Source organism: Microcaecilia unicolor, chromosome 7 (genome assembly GCF_901765095.1).
Source record: "Microcaecilia unicolor chromosome 7, aMicUni1.1, whole genome shotgun sequence".
NCBI lineage: Eukaryota > Metazoa > Chordata > Amphibia > Gymnophiona > Siphonopidae > Microcaecilia > Microcaecilia unicolor.
The window spans coordinates 207,718,109-207,737,579 of record NC_044037.1 but is presented as its reverse complement, the minus strand read 5'-3'; the positions used below and the strand labels follow the sequence as shown (position 1 = coordinate 207,737,579).

Genomic DNA, 19,471 nt, shown 5'->3' with positions numbered 1-19,471 from the left:
AATCAGAAAGTCATAGTTTTAAACTAATTAATAAAATGTATTTGTTTCATTTAGATAGACAGTAGAAACACAGCTGTTATTGCTTGTCATTTCTAGAGCACTTCCAGTGTATGCGCACTGTAGAGACATACATAAGAAGGATATTCTCAGTTCCACAAAACTTACTATCTAATCAAGACAGACAAACATATATGACAAATGGGAGTGTCTACCAGGGTTGTGCTGTCATTTGCAATGACATGGGAAATATCAACAACATGTCCCATGATGTTGAATGACATTAAACAAGTAGAAAAACACATTTTGGTAGTTTTTTTCATTTGCCAATAATAGTGCACACGCTTTGCAAACAGTGTGCATTATTGCAATGAGGGCACACTCTTTTGGAAAGAATATGCATTATTTCCCAATAGTGTGTGAATGTGCAAATCCTCATGCACTATCAGGAAACAGAGTACACTATTTGCAAAGAAGGTACACTCTTAATGGCATTACTCTCATAATAACAAAATGGCTCAATAAAATCTGAATTATACAAAAATTCCCACAAATGATATGAAATGAATCATCTCTGGCTACCCGCCCTTAATATCTACCAGAACCTATCTATAGAGAATATTGATTAGACTGTGGTGCAAAGTAGGCCTATAAATAATTCTGCTCCATGTTATATACCCCCAGATTCTATATAGTGTGACCGGAATTGCATGCACAAATCAAGTCATATTCTGATTTGCTTGCGCAACTTAATTATCTTAACAAGCACATCAGTGCCAATAATTGCCACTTGACAGGCAATTATTGACACTAATTGGCATTAATTAGAATTTACGCGCGGAACTTGCTAAGCGTATTCTGTAAAGGTCTGCACGTAAATTCTAAAATGGAGAACCAAAAAGGGGGCGTAGCCATGAGTGTGGAATGGACTGGTCATGGGTGTTTCTAAAATCTATGGTGCTCATATAGAATATACCCATTCTGCGCCTAACTTAGTTGCTGGAATTTACACCAAGTTCTACTTGGCATAAATACCTGTGACTAAATTTAGTCACATGGATGGGCGCTAGGTGTATTCTATAAACCATGCACAACTTTAGGCGTAGTTTATAGAAAATGTATTTATTTATTGCATTTGTATCCCACATTTTCCCACCATGTGGCAGGTTCAATGTGGCTTACATATTGATAAAAAGGCGGTTACAAAATTTAGATTTGTAGAAGTCTAGTACATAATACAGAGGTTAATATTGTTTTCCATTTCTGAACTTTTCGTGATGTATGGTGCTGTGGGATTAATCAGATCCAGGGGGGAAAGACTGCTTGAAAAGATGTGTTTTCAGGTTTTTTTCTGAATTGTAGGTAGTTTTCTGTGAGTTTCAGGTCTTTGGGTAGTGAGTTCCAAAGTTGTGTGCCTATAAAGGAGAGGCTGGTGGCATGTGAAGATTTGTATTTTATACCTTTGCAACTGAGGTAGTGAAGGGTTAGGTAGGTTCTTGCTGTTCTCGTCACGCTTCTTAATGGTAGATCGATAAGTTCCGTCATATAATCTGGTGCAAGTCTGTAGATGATTCTGTGGACTATTGTGCATACTTTGATTGTTATGCGAGCATTAATAGGAAGCCAATGTAAGCTTCTTAGGAGGGGTTTCGTGCTTTTGAAGTGTGTTTTTCCGAAGATGAGTCTGGCAGCCGTGTTTTGTGCTGTCTGTAGTTTTCTTATGATTTGATCTTTGCAGCCTACGTAAATACTATTGCAGTAGTCTACATGGGTTAGCACCATGGTTTGGATCATGTTGCGGAATGAATCCCTGAAAAAGTAAGGTTTTATATGTTTGAGCTTCCACATAGTGTGGAACATTTTCTTGGTCGTGTTCTTAGCTTGGCTTTCTAGCGTTAGGTTGTGGTCAATTGTTATTCCTAAGATTTTCAAGTGGTCTGAGATTGGGAGGGATGCACCCTGTGCATTAATTGCCGAGGGGGGAACATTATTGTATTGGGACGAGAGAATGAGACATTGGGTTTTATCTCTATTGAGTTTTAACTTGAATGTCAATGCCTAGGATGCCATGATGTTCATGCTGTTTATTATTTCCTTGGTGATTTCTGTGAGGTTCTGTTTGAAGGGAATATAGATGGTGATGTCATCTGCGTATAGAAATGGATTGAGGCCTTGTTTGGATAGAGATTTTGCCAGTGGTGTCATCATTAGGTTGAATAATATAGCTGAAAGCGGTGATCCTTGTGGTACTCTACATTCCGCTTTCCAAGGTGGAGATATATCTGAGTTTGATTTGACTTGGTATATTCTGGATGTCAGAAATCCATTGATCCAGGGGAGTACTTTTCCTGTAATTCCTATCTTGTCGAGGATTCTCAATAGTATGTGGTATTATTCTCAGAATAATAATAATAATAGTATTCTCAGAATATGCCTAGGTGTATCTTTTTCAGTACCGATTTTCACGGCGCCATATATAGAATCTGGTACATAATGGGCAACTATAAGATCTTGAAAAGAAACTGGAAACTAATGGGTGGGGCTAAAATGCAAAATGTCTACATGAGAAGACCAGAAACTTGAGGTTGATGGAAATTTAAGTCCCAAATAAAAATACATATACTAGTACCTTGGGTCGGGGTGACAGAGTGGAAAAATGCAGCATAACACAATACAGGTCTTCCTCTAATCCTGCCGATGATCAGCAAGGAAAGGGGATGGACTTTAAACATGCTACCAGTTTCTACCTAACTGATTCTTCTACCTGTGAACAATTCCACATACGGGCTGAGTTTTTCAGCCCTTCCCATAGTTGTGGAATCATAAGGGACTGGGGGCTGGGGGCTCTCTAAATATTTGGTCAGTATGTATAAAACATACATACTGGCTGTTGGTCAGTATGTATTAAATCATGGATTTTTCCAGCATGTATTTTCTGAATAGTAAGCATTTCGGGACTGACAGTTTCCTCTCCTTGCCTTTCCTCCTCTTTTTGTTTTACAGATTTCTTGCATTGTTGTTACAATAGGTTACTCTGTTGTGCTATTCATTTCTCCTCTCTTGTTGTGCTGTTTATTAGTATGTGTACTTCATGTGCAGATTATATTATGGAATTATTAACTGCCATGTTATTTTTCTGCATCAAATGGTGGATAAATACTGGATAAATTTTAAAAAAATAATTAGCATGTCAGCTATGCAAGACTAGTTTCCATAAGTTGAAAGACCTGGTTTTAAAATGTATATCTCGCATTCAAATCATTTTAATATAAATTCCAAAGATCTAAACTGGCATGAGTCAGTATGTGGATATTATTATTTTTTAATTTATATAAGTGATGGGGTAGCATACAAGCCAATGGCAAAACAATTTTCAAAAACTGAAGTGTTCCTTACAAAGAAAGATGCTGTCCAAAGAGTAGGGAAGGAACGTGGGGCAACCAATCCGTGCCAAATCTTTACTGCCAAATAACCAGATATAAAAGACTCTACATGGTTCCTTGTTTTGGCAAATGGTATGTTTGCCTCAGGAGTGAACGTACCTGTGTTAATTGTGGATAAATTTTCAGTTGTGCAATCTTGTAGCTAGAAAGCTACATTTGCTACATCATCCAGTGTGTTTTTTGAGATGTCACTGGACGATTTAACAAATATTGCCGCTGAAAAGCAACATTAGGGCTATTTAAGTCATGTTAAGGGTCAATTAATGTGACTTAAGCCCTAACATCACTTGATGAATCTCCCCCTTAATGTCTATGAACTTTCCATGCCTGTGTTCCACCTAAAACACACACAAGCCATGCTCCCTTGCTATCTGCATGCTCTTGAGTCTAATACACGCATAACCCACGCTTTGCTAAATGGGAACTAAGATGTTTATGCAAGAAAAACATTAAGTGCCAGTTCATGCATGTATTAAACCTGAATAGTGTGAGGAATATGAGGGTGAGAGGGAGAATGAAGGCACATGGAGGAACGAGGAGGCTCGAGAGGGAGGGAGACTGGGTAGAGAGAGGAAGGAGTCTTTTCCCCTGGGGGATTGGAGAAAAGGAAAAGACTACAATTCCCAGCAGCCCCTGATTAGGTCCCATGGTAGAAACAGGGACTTCAATCCCCAACAACCCCCAGAGGAGGTCATGAGAAGGGCAAGAGAAGGGAGTTGGAAAAACCTGTCCTAGAGAGCCAGGATGAGGGAAGGAGTTCTGAACCTGCCCAATCAAGCAAATGGAGAGCAGCTGAGCAACGGGTGTGGGGAGGAATGCATGGACTGGCAAGGGGAAAAAAAGGGGTAGAAACTAGAGCAAGAGGAGCCGATTGAGATTGCTGCTCTGACTAAACTGGAAGGAAAGGAGGTGAAACAGGAGAGGGCTGCTTGGGAGGAGAGCCTGGCAGAAGAAGGGAAAAGGTGGCTATCCCACGAGGGGAGTTGAGAGAACAGGTTTGCCACGGAAGGGTCATGCGGGTGGTGGTCAGGGTATAATGCTGGCCTGGTTTGGGAGGGACCCTTGCCACTCTCCCTAGGTTGATTTCTTTTGAAAGGAAGAGGAGGAGGAGTGGTGGTTTGGGCATAACTGCTATACATGAACTGCTGGAAGTTTGAACCCTTTCTGAACTGCTGTGTTTGGGGAATTGTTTTGCCTAACTGCTGACATGAACTGCTGGGGGGGGGGAGGGGGTGAACCCTTTCTGGAGCTACCATATTTGGAGAATTACTTTGCTTATCTGCTATACATGAACTGCTGGGAGTTTGAGTCCTTTTTGAGCTACTTTGTTTGAAGAATTGCTTTGCATAACTGCTTTATATGAACTGCTTAGATTTTGGAACCATTTGGGGTTTTTTTTGTTTTGTTTTGAATACTATGCTGTTGAACTGCTATGCTTCTTGAGAAATGCTGTGGTGGGAACTACCTTTGGAGGAGCAGTTAACACAAAGGGATTACAATAAAGTATACTGATCTGACCTTATGGATTGCCGTGTGCTCTTTAGCAGTGGATTACAGCACACAGCTCAGCTAAAGGGCCAAGGGACTCAAGAGTCTCCCGGTGTAGGAGACTTTTCCAAAAGTCTCCCGGTGGTGGAGGCCTTACAATAGGCCTTGTAAAATGAGGGCAATTCTTTTGGGGAAAGGCAAATATAAATGTAAGCCCATGAAAATTTGATGGTACCAATAAAGGGAAATGCATGTGTGTGATATTTACACATGGGCTAAGTTATACAACTGCTCCTCCCTTAATGAATAAGACAGTGCTCATGGAATTATGCTAAGAAGATTAAAGTATTGCAAATCTAGAACCACCCATATTATGCTTAAATGCTAAAAACAAAAACCTTCCAAAACTTACAGTTTGCCCATCTTCACCCGAGTCTCCCTTGTCTCCAGGGCTACCAGCAGGCCCAGCAGGTCCCCTGTCACCAACCCGACCATGAGAACCAGGATCACCACGAACACCTGGAGGACCTTCTTTGCCTGGTTCACCTAGAGGACCAGCAGGACCTATAGGCCCCTAGAAAATATTACAAAGCTTGATATTAGCATTAGCTTCGTATGTAATCCAAGCAGTTTTTTTTGAAAATGTCAAAAAGTAAGGGCCCAATATACAGCCAACATCAGGCAGTGCATTTGCTGTCCATCACCGGTGTTAAACCTGGATATTCATAACCAGGTCATATCTGGTGACTTGCATTCAATATCCATGTTTATTTTGGCCACTAAAATGTTAACCGGCTATGCTGATATTTAGCGCTAACCAGTTAACATTTTAGCGGTCAAACATTGGCCTTTTATTTAACCGGCCTATTTTGACCACTCAACATAGCCAATTAGGCACTGAACATCCTGTGTGATATAGAGGGGCATAATCGAATGGGGGCGCCCATCTATAAGGGCGCCCATCTCCGGGGACGGCCCCGGGAAGGAGCAGAGCCAATTGTATTATCGAACAAGTTGAGCATCCATCTTTCATTTCGATAATATGGTCGGGGCCGGCCAAATATCAACATTTAGGTCAACCTTAGAGATGGTCGACCTAAATGTTGAGATCGCCGGATTTAGAGATGGCCGGCCTCGGTTTTTGCCGATAATGGAAACCGAGGACGCCCATCTCAAAACTGGCCAAATCCAAGCCATTTGGTCATGGGAGGAGCCAGCATTTGTAGTGCACTGGTCCCCCTCACATGCCAGGACACCAACCGGGCACCTTAGGGGGCACTGCAGTGGACTTCATAAATTGCTCATAGGTGCATACCTCCCTTACCTTGGGTGCTGAGCCCCCCAACTCCCCCCCAAAACCCACTCCCCACAACTGTACACCACTACCATAGCACTTATGGATGAAGGGGGGCACCTACATGTGGGTATAGTGGGTTTCGGGTGGGTTTTGGAGGGCTCACATTTACCACCACAAGTGTAAAAGATAGGGGGGGGGATGGGCCTGGGTCCGCCAACCTGAAGTGCACTGCACCCAGTAAAACTGCTCCAGGGACCTGCATACTGCTGTCATGGAGCTCAGAGGCTGGCAAAAAATGTTTTTAATTTTTTTTTTTAGGGTGGGAGGGGGTTGGTGACTACTGGGGGAGTACGGGGAGGTCATCCCCGATTCCCTCCGGTGGTCATCTGATCAGTTTGGGCACCTTTTTGAGGCTTGGTCCTGAAAATAAATGGACCAAGTAAAGTCGACCAAATGCTTGTCAGGGCCGGCCTTCTATTTTCCATTATCGGCTGAGGGCACCCATGTGTTAACCACGCCCCCGTCCCACCTTCGCTACACCTCTGACACGCCCCCTTAAACTTTCGACGCTCCTGCGATGGACTGCAGTTGAGGGCAGCCAAAATCGGCTTTTGATTATACCGATTTGGCCGCCATTAGGAGAAGGGCGCCTATCTCCCAATTTGTGTCAGAAGATGGGCGCCCTTCTCCTTCGAAAATAAGCAGGATAGCCAGTTAGTGGATAACCACTAACCAGGATATTCAGCAGGAGATAACCAGTTATCTCCCGCCGCTGAATATCCACGGTTAGACACTTAAACCCCATTTAACCGACCAGGAGCTATTCTAGGCCAGTTAAATAGCTTTGAATATAGGGGGGGGGAGGGGGTAAGTATCTAAAATGAGTGCAAAATTTTAATTACAGAATATAATTTTTCATCACTTGAAAACTAAACTTCACATATTAAAATACTGTATATATTAGTCTTGATGCAAAATATAACCAGTTTCTACTTTCTAGGTATTATTAAGGCTGAGTTGTATGCTTCAATGTACAGCAACAATGGGTTACGATAAAAATCCAAATAGTTTTACAAACGTTAAACTTATCCCATATTCTTATTAGGAAAAAAGAAAAAAAAACTTTAGACCCTGCCCCAACCCCCATAATGAGACTTTCCATCTTTAGCACTCACTAAGACCTACCCTAATGGTGTAAGCTCTAATTCTGCTTTTCCATAGGTATATCAAATACATTACCCCCACCCCCTTATGTTTCCTGTTGAATACTACTCAATGTATTTAAGACATAATTGAAGCTATAGTAAGTTATTATAACTTAAGGGTAATCCAAACCTAAATGTTTAGAAACATTGGCAGACTGAACTATAATATCTTACTAGGGTGGATGAAAAAGCTGGAGATCAATCAGGTAGTTTGGAAATGGTTTCAATCTTTTTTGACTGACCAATTTTACTGGTGGAGGTGGCAAGTACAGTCGCAGGACAATTTCACATAAGTTTATGGGTCTCCAGGGTTCAGTGCTTTCTCCAATGCTATTCAAAGTTCATCTCCAACCATCAGCAGAGATGTTGTCATTGGAAGGATTCTCATTTACAACCTATACTGATGATATACAACTATTTTTTACAGTAGTGAATATGAACTGTGTAAGTGATTTGGTAGCTAGTAATTTTGGATGCTTTGGAAATTAAAATATTTGATTTCTTTTCAAGATTTGCATTTAGGCCCTGGTTCTTTCTAAAATAATTAATGTAAAGCTAGTTTTTAAGGCTAACAATTCTAAGCATATTATGAATGGTGCAGAATACTATGGCTATACTGCTTATTGGACTTACTGGGGGAGTTATCAAGCTGCATTACTGCTCTAATCTGCATTATTTGCTCCTGAAGGCACTCATTACAATGTAAATACTGTAACACAACTTGTGATGAACACCAGGTGCACATTGGGAGCTGCATTATAGCCAGTAAAAAGAGAGTAATTAAGTGATGTTTTTGGCAGTTAGATGGGGGATCTATAAATGGGTCTTGGGATTTGTGCATTTGGATATGATGTATTGTACATCTGATTTATTTGAACTTTTCCCTGTTTCTTTATGTCTTCTTTTTCCTCATTGATATGGACTTGTTATTTCTTTTCTTTCTGCTTCATATAATGTAAGTAAGATTGATTTAAATAAAGTTAAGAAACCTGTAGAAAGCTTCTTTGACCCCTAGCAACAGTATCATGAAGCTATCACTAGGTCACTGGTGCCACTTTGGATCCTGGTGCTTATGAGGGCAGGAAAAATTGGGAATTTTTCAGGATTCTGCCTGACCCATTAGGGGCCAGGGACTTTCAAAAATAGGCTCTGGTAAGGCCCAACAGAGGATGAAGGGCAGGATGGGGTTCAACACTTGGGGAGGGGGGGCCTTCCAGTGAAGCAGTTATTTCCAGGTAGGAAAGTCACAACTTGAGGGGTCCTTCAGTTTGGGTGGGTGGTCACATGTGGAAATTTGTGCTTGGAGGGGGCTCTGGGATCAGCTTTTTTAACATGTTGCTGGCCCCTTTAAGAAGCGGCCTGGGAGCATTAGGCCGCTGCTTGGCGACCTGATACTCTTAGAACAATGAAATACTACTGCATACAAGATGGCTCAGAAGCAGCATTATTCATTTTACACAAGAGTTAGCAACCTGCAGTTTGCAGATATTGCAAGTTGAAGGCTCTTGTGGTAAGTCAAGGTATGATAAAACCTGCCTTTTTACAATGCCTTGATAACTCCCCCCACCCCTCCCACCCCAATCCTTAAATGTAGAGACCACATTATTCCAGTTTTGGTTAGTTTGCTTTAGCTACCAGTACAACAGTGGATTATTTTTAAATTTTGTAGTTATGTTGGATAGAGCTCATGTAAGCAGGGCTCCAAATTGTTTGGAAACATTCCCCCCTACCCCCCCCCCCCCCCCCCAATATTCAACTGGTGACGGTCAGCGTTTTTTTAAAACGCTGAGCGTCCCTAGCTAAATTATGCCCCAATATTTAGTGCCGGGCCATGTCCAGGCACCAGCATTAAATACTGGGGGCTAATTTGGGGCGGGCAGGCTGCAGCTTATACAGCCCTGGGTGAATATCGAGCCATGGCCGCATAACTCTTTTTTCTTTTCTTCTAATTTTTTAAAAAAGCACCCTCCCACCCCCCACAATGACTCTCTTTCCTCCCCCCTCCCTTCAGCCCATGGAATGAACCGCCCACCCCCCATCCACTAGCAGTCCAGGTAGGCCCTCCCCCCCCCCCCCCCCCCCGGGCCTACCTGTAGCCTTGGTAGTCTATGGTGATCATTGGGGTCAGGAGCCCAGGCACCTCACTCCTGCCCCTTGTGGCCACTTAATTAACATGTCTGCCATGACCTCTCCTGGCAGCTCATGTTACTGTGTAGTACCATGAGCTGCTGCGAGAGGTCATGGCAGCTATTTTAATTCAGAAGCCGCAAGGGGCAGGAGCGAGGGGCCTGTACTCCTGCCCCCAACAACCATCACGGACCACCAGGGCTACAGGTAGGCTCGGGAGGAGGGCCTACCTGGACTCCTGGAGGCAGGAGGGCAGGCTGTTCAAGCTGCAGGCTGGGAGGAGGGGGAAGAAAAGAGGGTCATTGTGGGGGTGGGAGGGGGCTCTGGGGCTTTTTTTTTTTTAATTAAAAAAAATAAAATTATGTGTGTGGCTTGATATTCAGTGCTGCATATCTAGGGCGGCCAAAGTTAGGATAGCTATGCTATCTGGGTCCCTGCACGGAATATTAACGGTACATGCATAACCATGGGCTCTTCCCTAACACTGCCTCCTGTACCGCCCCTGACCTGCCCTTTTTTTTTGGAGGCGGTCAGAGGCAATATTCAGCGGCACTGTCCGCCTTAGTGCCACTGAATATCGGGGGGGGGGGGGGGGGTAGGTGGCAACAAATGATTTAAGCGAGTAGGAGCCTCTCCTACTCACTTAAATTGCTTTGAATATAGGGGTCCTAGTTTCTCGGTTATTTTCCATCAAGGGAATTTTGTTCTGCCACTAAGATGTGAGGTTATCAATGTGAGATACTGTTAAGATGGGCTATTTTACCACAAGTCATGCTCTTTTAGCAGAGGGTTCCATTTTATGCAATGAGATCCTATGCTACAATAGCACGACTTCTAGTAAAATAATTTGTCTTAATGGTAGCCCACGTTGATAACTCCCCACCTAAATCCCTTATGCAAGTTACATCTGTAAAAGAGAGACACCTTAAATTTACCAGGGCTAGGACCATTTCAGTGAGCTGGCCAAAGCTTTGGAATACTTAACCGCAGCTAGTAAGAAAAGAACAATCATCTTAGATTTAGAAAGCTTCTTTCTTCAGAGGCCTATGGTTCTTCTTGATTTTTAATTGACACGTTATGAGGTATTTAACTCTCTATGTTGAATATGTATGTTAAGTAATTTCATGATTTTATGTTTTATTTATGCACTCTGTACAGAAAAAGCTTGAACCAATTAGACACTGGTACAAATAAATAAATCTATATGATAAACAACTGTTATTTGAATGTTAAACTTTGTACATACATCTAATACTATAACATAGATGGAGATTGAGCAGATAGAAATGAAAAACAATAAGGAGAAAATATATAATCAAGTACATTTTAAGGGTGGTTCTACCAGCCTAGCCAGTGGGTTATTATGATCTTTACGTACATGAAGGTTAATAAATACAATAATAAAAATAATTAATTGGCTTACCGTGGATCCTGGAGGTCCAACTCTGCCTGCTGATCCAGGAAATCCAGTGGCACCCTGAAATATGTTTAATGGAATAGGTCAGAAAAATGTGATAATATACTGAACCTTATTAGAGCACTAAACATAACAACTAGAATATTCAATAACTGTTTCTCTGCAGCATTTTAGATAGAGTACAGTCCTTGTTTAACCTTTCTTCTCATGAGTTTGCAATATATTCTTATTCAGTTTCAAACATATTTCCTTAATGATCTTTCACTTTCAAACGGAATATGCTTCAGACTCATTTGACAGGAAGTAAAATCAGGATATTCCTGTATAAACACAGGAAAAACTAAGCATTCTTTAAATAATTCTACCCCTGCCATGACTATATTACATTTGCAGGAAGGGGATGGGTCCCACAGCTCTGCCTGCATGTAAGTAGGGACTGACAGGCAGAATGTTGGGAGCTCTTCTACAGATTGGGGTTTAAAGGAGGAATTGTAGGTTAGTGTTAGGCAAACTTAAAAAGCAAATTTCAACAGCTAACAGAAAACAGCTAATCTCCATAGTCTTTTCCACTGTACCACAGCATTAACAGATAGAATCTAACAGCCACTGCAGGATCTAATTTAGTATTAAGAGTGAATAAAAAGAGAGAGAGAGGGGGAAAAGCAAGCAGGGCCTAGTTTAGAGGAATAAAAAGAGAGAGAGAGAGAAAAGCAAGCACCATTAACTAGTTGCCATAGTGTATAAACCCCTTCCCCACAGTTTTAAACTGAACTTTTCTCTAGAAATAGGCATTTTCCACATAGTTTTAAACTGACATTTTTCTAGAGGTAGGAACTCCTTTGTTCTAAACAGCAGTTATTTTTCTTTTCCTTGGCTGCTGGCTGCTGGAGAGTTAGCTCATCCAGTGACCTAGTTTTAAACTGAAACCTTTTCTAGAGGTAGGAACTCCTTTGTTCTAAACGGCAGTTATTTTTCTTTTCCTTGGCTGCTGGAGAGTTATCTCATCCAGTGACCTCAATTAAGTGATAATTAAGGTGTGGGGGAAGTAGAATACTTGCATAGGTTGCTCAAAAGAGGCCCCTTAGATTCAAAAGTATATAAAGAGGGAAGGTCCCACTGAACTTTCTTTCTGAGAAGTTCTGAGAGAAGAGGACATTTCTCTGGTAAGTGAACACTACTTTGCTTGTGCTTTGGAAACTTAAAGAAAACAGAAAACAGCTAATCTCCATAGTCTTTTCCACTGTACCACAGCATTAACAGATAGAATCTAACAGCCACTGCAGGATCTAATTTAGTATTCCCACCCACCCTCCCCAATACCCACCCACCCCTAGGACAACTCCTCATTTATAGTCAGTTATTGTAATTAGGGAAACAAGCAAGGAGTGTTCTTATAGAGTTTTAAATACATTTCATTACCATCTAAGAATGAAATACTAAAATCATACAATACACTATATAAAGTAAAAGACACTTTTATATTAGGCTAATATCCTTAATATTGTAGCAAGTTTTAAAATATTGGAAAACTCAAAAACACTAAGATGGAGTCAGCAGTCCAGCAGCGAGAGGGGTGCTATCCAGTCTTTTGCATTGAGTGTCACATGTATGATTATCTCCCAGTTGGTGAGATGTCATATGTTTGTGCCCGATGCAAAGAGCTCCTAGCTCTTAGAGAACATGTCCGTTCTCTTGAGGCTAGAGTAGCAGACTTGGTGGAGTTGAGGGAGACAGAGAGGTACATAGAGGAGACCTACAGGGATGTTGTAGAGAGGTCCCACCTCCAGTCTAGTAGCCCTTGTGCTACCTTGGAGGAGGGAGGTCTCCTAGAAGGAGAGCATCACCCTGGTGAAGTAGGAAGTACTCCTTTAGCCAGGACCTGCCCACCAGGGGATGTACTATCCTCTCGCACTGAGGATATGTCTCCAAGTGCTGCCCGGGAGGGAAAGGTTAGGACAGCTGTTGTAGTTGGTGATTCGATCATTAGGCATATAGATAGCTGGGTGGCTGGTGGACGTGAGGATCGCCTGGTGACTTGCCTGCCTGGTGCGAAGGTGGCGGACCTCACGCGTCACCTAGATAGGATTTTAGATAGTGCTGGGGAGGAGTCAGCTGTCTTGGTACATGTGGGTACCAATGACATAGGAAAATGTGGGAGAGAGGTTCTGGAAGCCAAATTTAGGCTCTTAGGTAGAAAGCTCAAATCCAGATCCTCTAGGGTAGCATTTTCTGAAATGCTACCTGTTCCACGTGCAGGGCCCAAGAGACAGGCAGAGCTCCAGAGTCTCAATGCGTGGATGAGATGATGGTGCAGGGAGGAGGGTTTTAGATTTGTTAGGAACTAGGCAACATTCTGGGGAAGGGGGAGCCTATTCCGAAAGGATGGGCTCCACCTTAACCAGGGTGGGACCAGGCTGCTGGCGTCAGCATTTAAAAAGGAGATAGAGCAGCTTTTAAACTAGAAATGGGGGGAAGGCCGACAGTCGCTCAAAAGCGCATGGTTCGGGAAAAGGTATCTTGCAAAGATACCTCACAAACAGGGAAGATAGGGTTTCTGGATAGTGAGGTTGCACAACAGACCATGGTAGGCCAGGTGCCCTTAAATACAACTAAAGATAAGACAAAAGATGTCAAATCAATAGTGTCAGGTACTAAGCATCATGCAAAAAAGAACAACAAACATACTCTGAAATGTCTATATGCAAATGCTAGGAGTCTAAGAAATAAGATGGGAGAGTTGGAATATATTGCACTAAATGAAAAATTGGATATAATAGGCATTACTGAGACCTGGTGGAAGGAGGATAACCAGTGGGACACTGTCATACCGGGGTACAAAGTATATCGTAATGATAGGGTAGACCGGACTGGTGGAGGGGTAGCATTGTATATTAAAGAGAGCCTTGACTCAGATAGATTACAAATTCAGCAGGACACAAATCACACCTTTGAATCACTGTGGGTTGAAATTCCATGTATAAAAGGGAAAAAAATGGTGATAGGAGTGTACTACCGTCCGCCTCGCCAGGATGAGCAGGTAGACACAGAAATGATAAAAGAAATCAGAGACGCGAACAAAATGGGCAATGTGATAATAATGGGTGACTTCAATTATCCAAATATAGACTGGGTAAATGTAACATCGGGACACGCTACAGAAATACAATTCCTTGATGAAATCAAGGACAGCTTTATGGAGCAACTGGTGCAGGAGCCGACGAGAGAAGGAAAAATTCTAGACTTGGTCCTTAGTGGAGTGCATGATCTGGTGAGGGACGTTATGGTACTGGGGCCGCTTGATAACAGTGACCATAATATGATCAGTTTTGACATCAACCTTGAAGTAACTGTACACAGAAAGTCAAATACGTTAGCGTTTAACTTTAAAAAAGGAGACTATGATAAAATGAGAAGAACGGTAAAAAAAAAACTTAGGGGGGCAACTGAGAGAGTAAAAACTGTACAACAGGCGTGGACGCTGTTCAAAAATACCATCCCGGAGGCCCAGGCCATACATATTCCGCGAATTAGAAAAGAAAGACGGAAGTCCAAAAGACACCCGGCCTGGTTGAAAAGTGAGGTGAAGGAAGCTATTAGGGCTAAAAGAAACGCCTTCAGAAAATGGAAGAAGGAACCGTTTGAAAATAACAAGAAACAGCATAAGGAGTGTCAAAGCAAATGCAAGGCGCAGATTAAGAAGGCCAAGAGGGAGTATGAAAAAAAGATAGCATTAGAGGCAAAAAAACATAGTAAAAATTTTTTTTTGTATATTAAAAGCAGGAAGCCGGCAAAAGAATCGGTTGGGCCGCTGGATGACCGAGGGGTAAAAGGGGCGATCAAGGAAGACAAAGACGTAGCGGAGAGACTGAATGAATTCTTTGCTTCGGTCTTCACAGAGGAAGATTTGGGTGGGATACCGGTGTCGGAAATGGTATTTCAAGCGGACGAGTCAGAGAAACTTACTGACTTCACGGTAAACCTGGAGGACGTAAATGGGCAGTTCGGCAAACTGAAGAGTAGCAAATCTCCTGGACCGGATGGTATTCATCCTAGAGTACTGATAGAACTGAAAAACGAGCTTGCGGAGCTACTGCTAGTGATATGCAACTTATCCTTAAAATCGAGCGTGGTACCGGAAGATTGGAGGGTGGCCAATGTAACGCCCATTTTTAAAAAAGGCTCCAGGGAGATCCGGGAAATTATAGACCGGTGAGTCTGACGTCGGTGCCGGGGAAAATGGTAGAGGCTATTATCAAAAACAAAATTACAGAGCACATCCGAGGACATGGATTACTGAGACCAAGTCAGCATGGCTTTTGTGTGGGGAAATCTTGCCTGACCAATTTACTTCAATTCTTTGAAGGAGTGAACAAACATGTGGACAAAGGGGAGTCAGTTGATATTGTGTATCTGGATTTTCAAAAGGCGTTTGACAAGGTACCTCATGAAAGGCTACAGAGGAAATTGGAGGGTCATGGGATAGGAGGAAATGTCCTATTGTGGATTAAAAACTGGTTGAAGGATAGGAAACAGAGAGTGGGGTTAAATGGGCAGTATTCACAATGGAGAAGGGTAGTTAGTGGGGTTCCTCAGGGGTCCGTGCTAGGACCGCTGCTTTTTAATATATTTATAAATGATTTAGAGATGGGAGTAACTAGCGAGGTAATTAAATTTGCTGATGACACAAAGTTATTCAAAGTCGTTAAATCGCGACAGGATTGTGAAAAATTACAAGAGGACCTTACGAGACTGGGAGACTGGGCGGCTAAATGGCAGATGATGTTTAATGTGAGCAAGTGCAAGGTGATGCATGTGGGAAAAAAGAACCCGAATTATAGCTACGTCATGCAAGGTTCCACGTTAGGAGTTACAGACCAAGAAAGGGATCTGGGTGTCGTCGTCGATAACACACTGAAACCTTCTGCTCAGTGTGCTGCTGTGGCTAAGAAAGCGAATAGAATGTTGGGTATTATCAGGAAAGGTATGGAAAACAGGTGTGAGGATATTATAATGCCGTTGTATCGCTCCATGGTGCGACCGCACCTTGAGTATTGTGTTCAATTCTGGTCGCCGCATCTCAAGAAAGATATAGTAGAATTGGAAAAGGTGCAGCGAAGGGCGACTAAAATGATAGCGGGGATGGGACGACTTCCCTATGAAGAAAGACTAAGGAGGCTAGGGCTATACAGCTTGGAGAAGAGACGGCTGAGGGGAGACATGATAGAGGTATATAAAATAATGAGTGGAGTGGAACAGGTGGATGTGAAGCGTCTGTTCACGCTTTCCAAAAATACTAGGACTAGGGGGCATGCGATGAAGTGTACAGTGTAGTAAATTTAAAACAAATCGGAGAAAATTTTTCTTCACCCAACGTGTAATTAAACTCTGGAATTCGTTGCCGGAGAAAGTGGTGAAGGCGGTTAGCTTAGCAGAGTTTAAAAAGGGGTTGGACGGTTTCCTAAAGGACAAGTCCATAAACCGCTACTAAACGGACTTGGAAAACTCCAAAATTCCAGGAATAACATGTATAGAATGTTTGTACGTTTGGGAAGCTTGCCAGGTGCCCTTGGCCTGGATTGGCCGCTGTCATGGACAGGATGCTGGGCTCGATGGACCCTTGGTCTTTTCCCAGTATGGCATTACTTATGTACTTATGTACTTGTTAAGTGCTGGTAATTCTGAACCCCAGCAGGTAGAGTACTCTTAGAGGCTCTCCTGAAGACAAAAAGAACAGCAGCCCATGGGAGCAACTCAGGGCAGAAGAAGGAGCATCAGCCTTTGAGAGTATTGCTAAGGGCAAGGAGGACTTTAGAGAGAAGAGATGACCAGAGAGGAACAAAGCCTCTGGGGTGCAATCAGCAATAGGGGCCCAACAAAGGGAGAAGGCTTCCTGGATGTGGCCAGCTCTAGGAACCCAGCGGTCCTCAGAGACCAGGGAAAGCTTCCATGAAGGTGCAGCAGGGACAGGCTTAGCTAGCCTGGAAGTCTGCCAGCCCAAGAAGTCTGCAGCAGAGAGGTGAGATCTGAGGGGACTGAGAGAGGGTGGACTTACAAGGACAATAGAAGAGGGACCTAGGCAATCGAGCCGCACCCACACACTGATTTAACTAAGCAGCAGGGAAGAGCTCACAGCTCTACCTTGGCCTTGGCAAGCAAGACTGAAAGGATATAAAAGACTATAAGTTACTGGGTCTAAAGATTTGAATTATAGACTAATGCTATTGGTTTAAGTGCACAGATACTGGGTTAAGTACCAAGACTGTTGACATTTGTTGGTATTTGTTTTTAGTAATGAAATTGATGTGTTAAAAAATCCTGCATAAGAGAGTGTATGTGGAGGGGCATAATCGAACAAAAACGTCTATCTCCATGGGCGTTTATCTCCGAGAACGGGTCCGTGAAGGGGCGGACCGAACCGTATTTTCGCAAAAAATAGACGTCCATGTTTTATTCAACAATTTGTGAGCTGGGCATTTTTGTTTTTCAGTGATAATGGAAAATGAAAGTGCCTAGCTCAAAAACGAATAAATCCAAGGCATTTGTTCGTGGGAGGGGCCAGGATTCGTAGTGCACTGGTCCCCCTCACATGCCAGGACACCAACCGGGCACTCTAGGGGGCACTTTTACAAAAAAAAAAAAAAAAAAAGTTAAAGAGCTCCCAGGTGCATAGCACCCTTCCCTTGTGGGTTGAGCCCCCCAAATCCCCCTCAAACCCCACTTCCCACAAGTCTAAACCATTACTATAGCCCTAAGGGGTGAAGGGGGGCACCTACATGTGGGTACAGTGGGTTTGGGGGGGTTGGACGACTAAGCATTAAGCAGCACAATTGTAACAGGTAGGGGGGGGATGGGCCTGGGTCCACCTGCCTGAAGTCCACTGCACCCCCTAACAACTGCTCCAGGGACCTGCATACTGCTGCCAGGGAGGTGGGTATGACATTTGAGGGTGAAAATAAAAAGTTGTGAAACATCATTTTTTGTGGTGGGAGGCGGTTAGTGACCACTGGGGGAGTCAGGGGAGGTCATCCCCGATTCCCTCCAGTGGTAATCCGGTCATTTAGGGCACTTTTTGGGGCCTTATTCGTGAAAAAACAGGGTCCAGGAAAAGTGCCCTAAATTCTAGCTACAAACGCATACTTTTTTTCCATTATCGGCGAAAGGCGCCCATCTCTGTTCGGGTGATAACCATGCCCCAATCCCACCTTCACCACGCCTCCGACACGCCCCCGTCAACTTTGTACGCTTCCGCGATGGAGTGCAGTTGAAAACGTCCACGTTCGGCTTTCGATTATACCGTGTTATTCGTTTTTGTGAGATAAACATCCATCTCCCGATTTAGGTCGGAACTTGGGCATTTTTCTTGTTCGATTATAAGCAGGTTAGAGATCTATGTAAATAGTTCAGTAAAACCTGTTGAATTAGCTGTTCACAACAGTCTTTTGGATTTTTCCTTTGGGGGAGAAGGTGGCAATCCCACCCACTAACACTTTTATTCCTCAGGTAGAGGCACCAAGTGCCATGTGAGTAAGGGACCGACGGAGACTGCCTACACATACATATACACACACACCACATCGAATCACAAAAATATACCTACAGGTGGACCTTGGGTTCCTCGACCTCCCTTGAGACCTTGAACACCATGAGGACCCTATGTGACAGAAAGAAAGATAAATGGTAAGGATTATCTGAAATAAAACAGGACTAGCAAAGTTTATGGCAACATTTACATTCATAAATGAGAGCAGTTTTGCTGTCCTGCATCATTTAAGAAAAACTCCGTGGATTGCATTGAAAGGAGTTTTACCATTTGAAGATCAACTATCAACAGATAAGTCCCTTTATACTTTTGCTGCAAGCTAATTATAATTGAACTGCATTCAGAATATGATATAAGGGATGCATGCTGTGCAATGATAGACGACAGTGATGGAGTGATATGACGTTTCATATTTAAGTAGTCACAATTGATTTCTGAGCACATCACTATCACAATGTTTCTTGTTTTTCTTGTTTATATTTTAAATTATAAGAAAATAAAACATTTACATACAGTGGGGGAAATAAGTATTTGATCCCTTGCTGATTTTGTAAGTTTGCCCACTGACAAAGACATGAGCAGCCCATAATTGAAGGGTAGGTTATTGGTAACAGTGAGAGATAGCACATCACAAATTAAATCCGGAAAATCACATTGTGGAAAGTATATGAATTTATTTGCATTCTGCAGAGGGAAATAAGTATTTGATCCCCCACCAACCAGTAAGAGATCTGGCCCCTACAGACCAGGTAGATGCTCCAAATCAACTCGTTACCTGCATGACAGACAGCTGTCGGCAATGGTCACCTGTATGAAAGACACCTGTCCACAGACTCAGTGAATCAGTCAGACTCTAACCTCTACAAAATGGCCAAGAGCAAGGAGCTGTCTAAGGATGTCAGGGACAAGATCATACACCTGCACAAGGCTGGAATGGGCTACAAAACCATCAGTAAG

General features: G+C 42.8%; 1 protein-coding gene across 1 annotated transcript in view; it reads right to left on the bottom strand.

Annotated features, from left to right (window-relative positions):
- COL5A2 (collagen type V alpha 2 chain) overlaps positions 1–19,471 on the bottom strand; it is a 335,742-nt gene that overhangs the window by 42,366 nt on the left and 273,905 nt on the right. Inside the window, 3 exon segments of the mRNA XM_030208786.1 lie at positions 5,341–5,502; positions 10,981–11,034; positions 18,572–18,625. Coding sequence (XP_030064646.1) covers positions 5,341–5,502; positions 10,981–11,034; positions 18,572–18,625 — 270 coding nt within the window.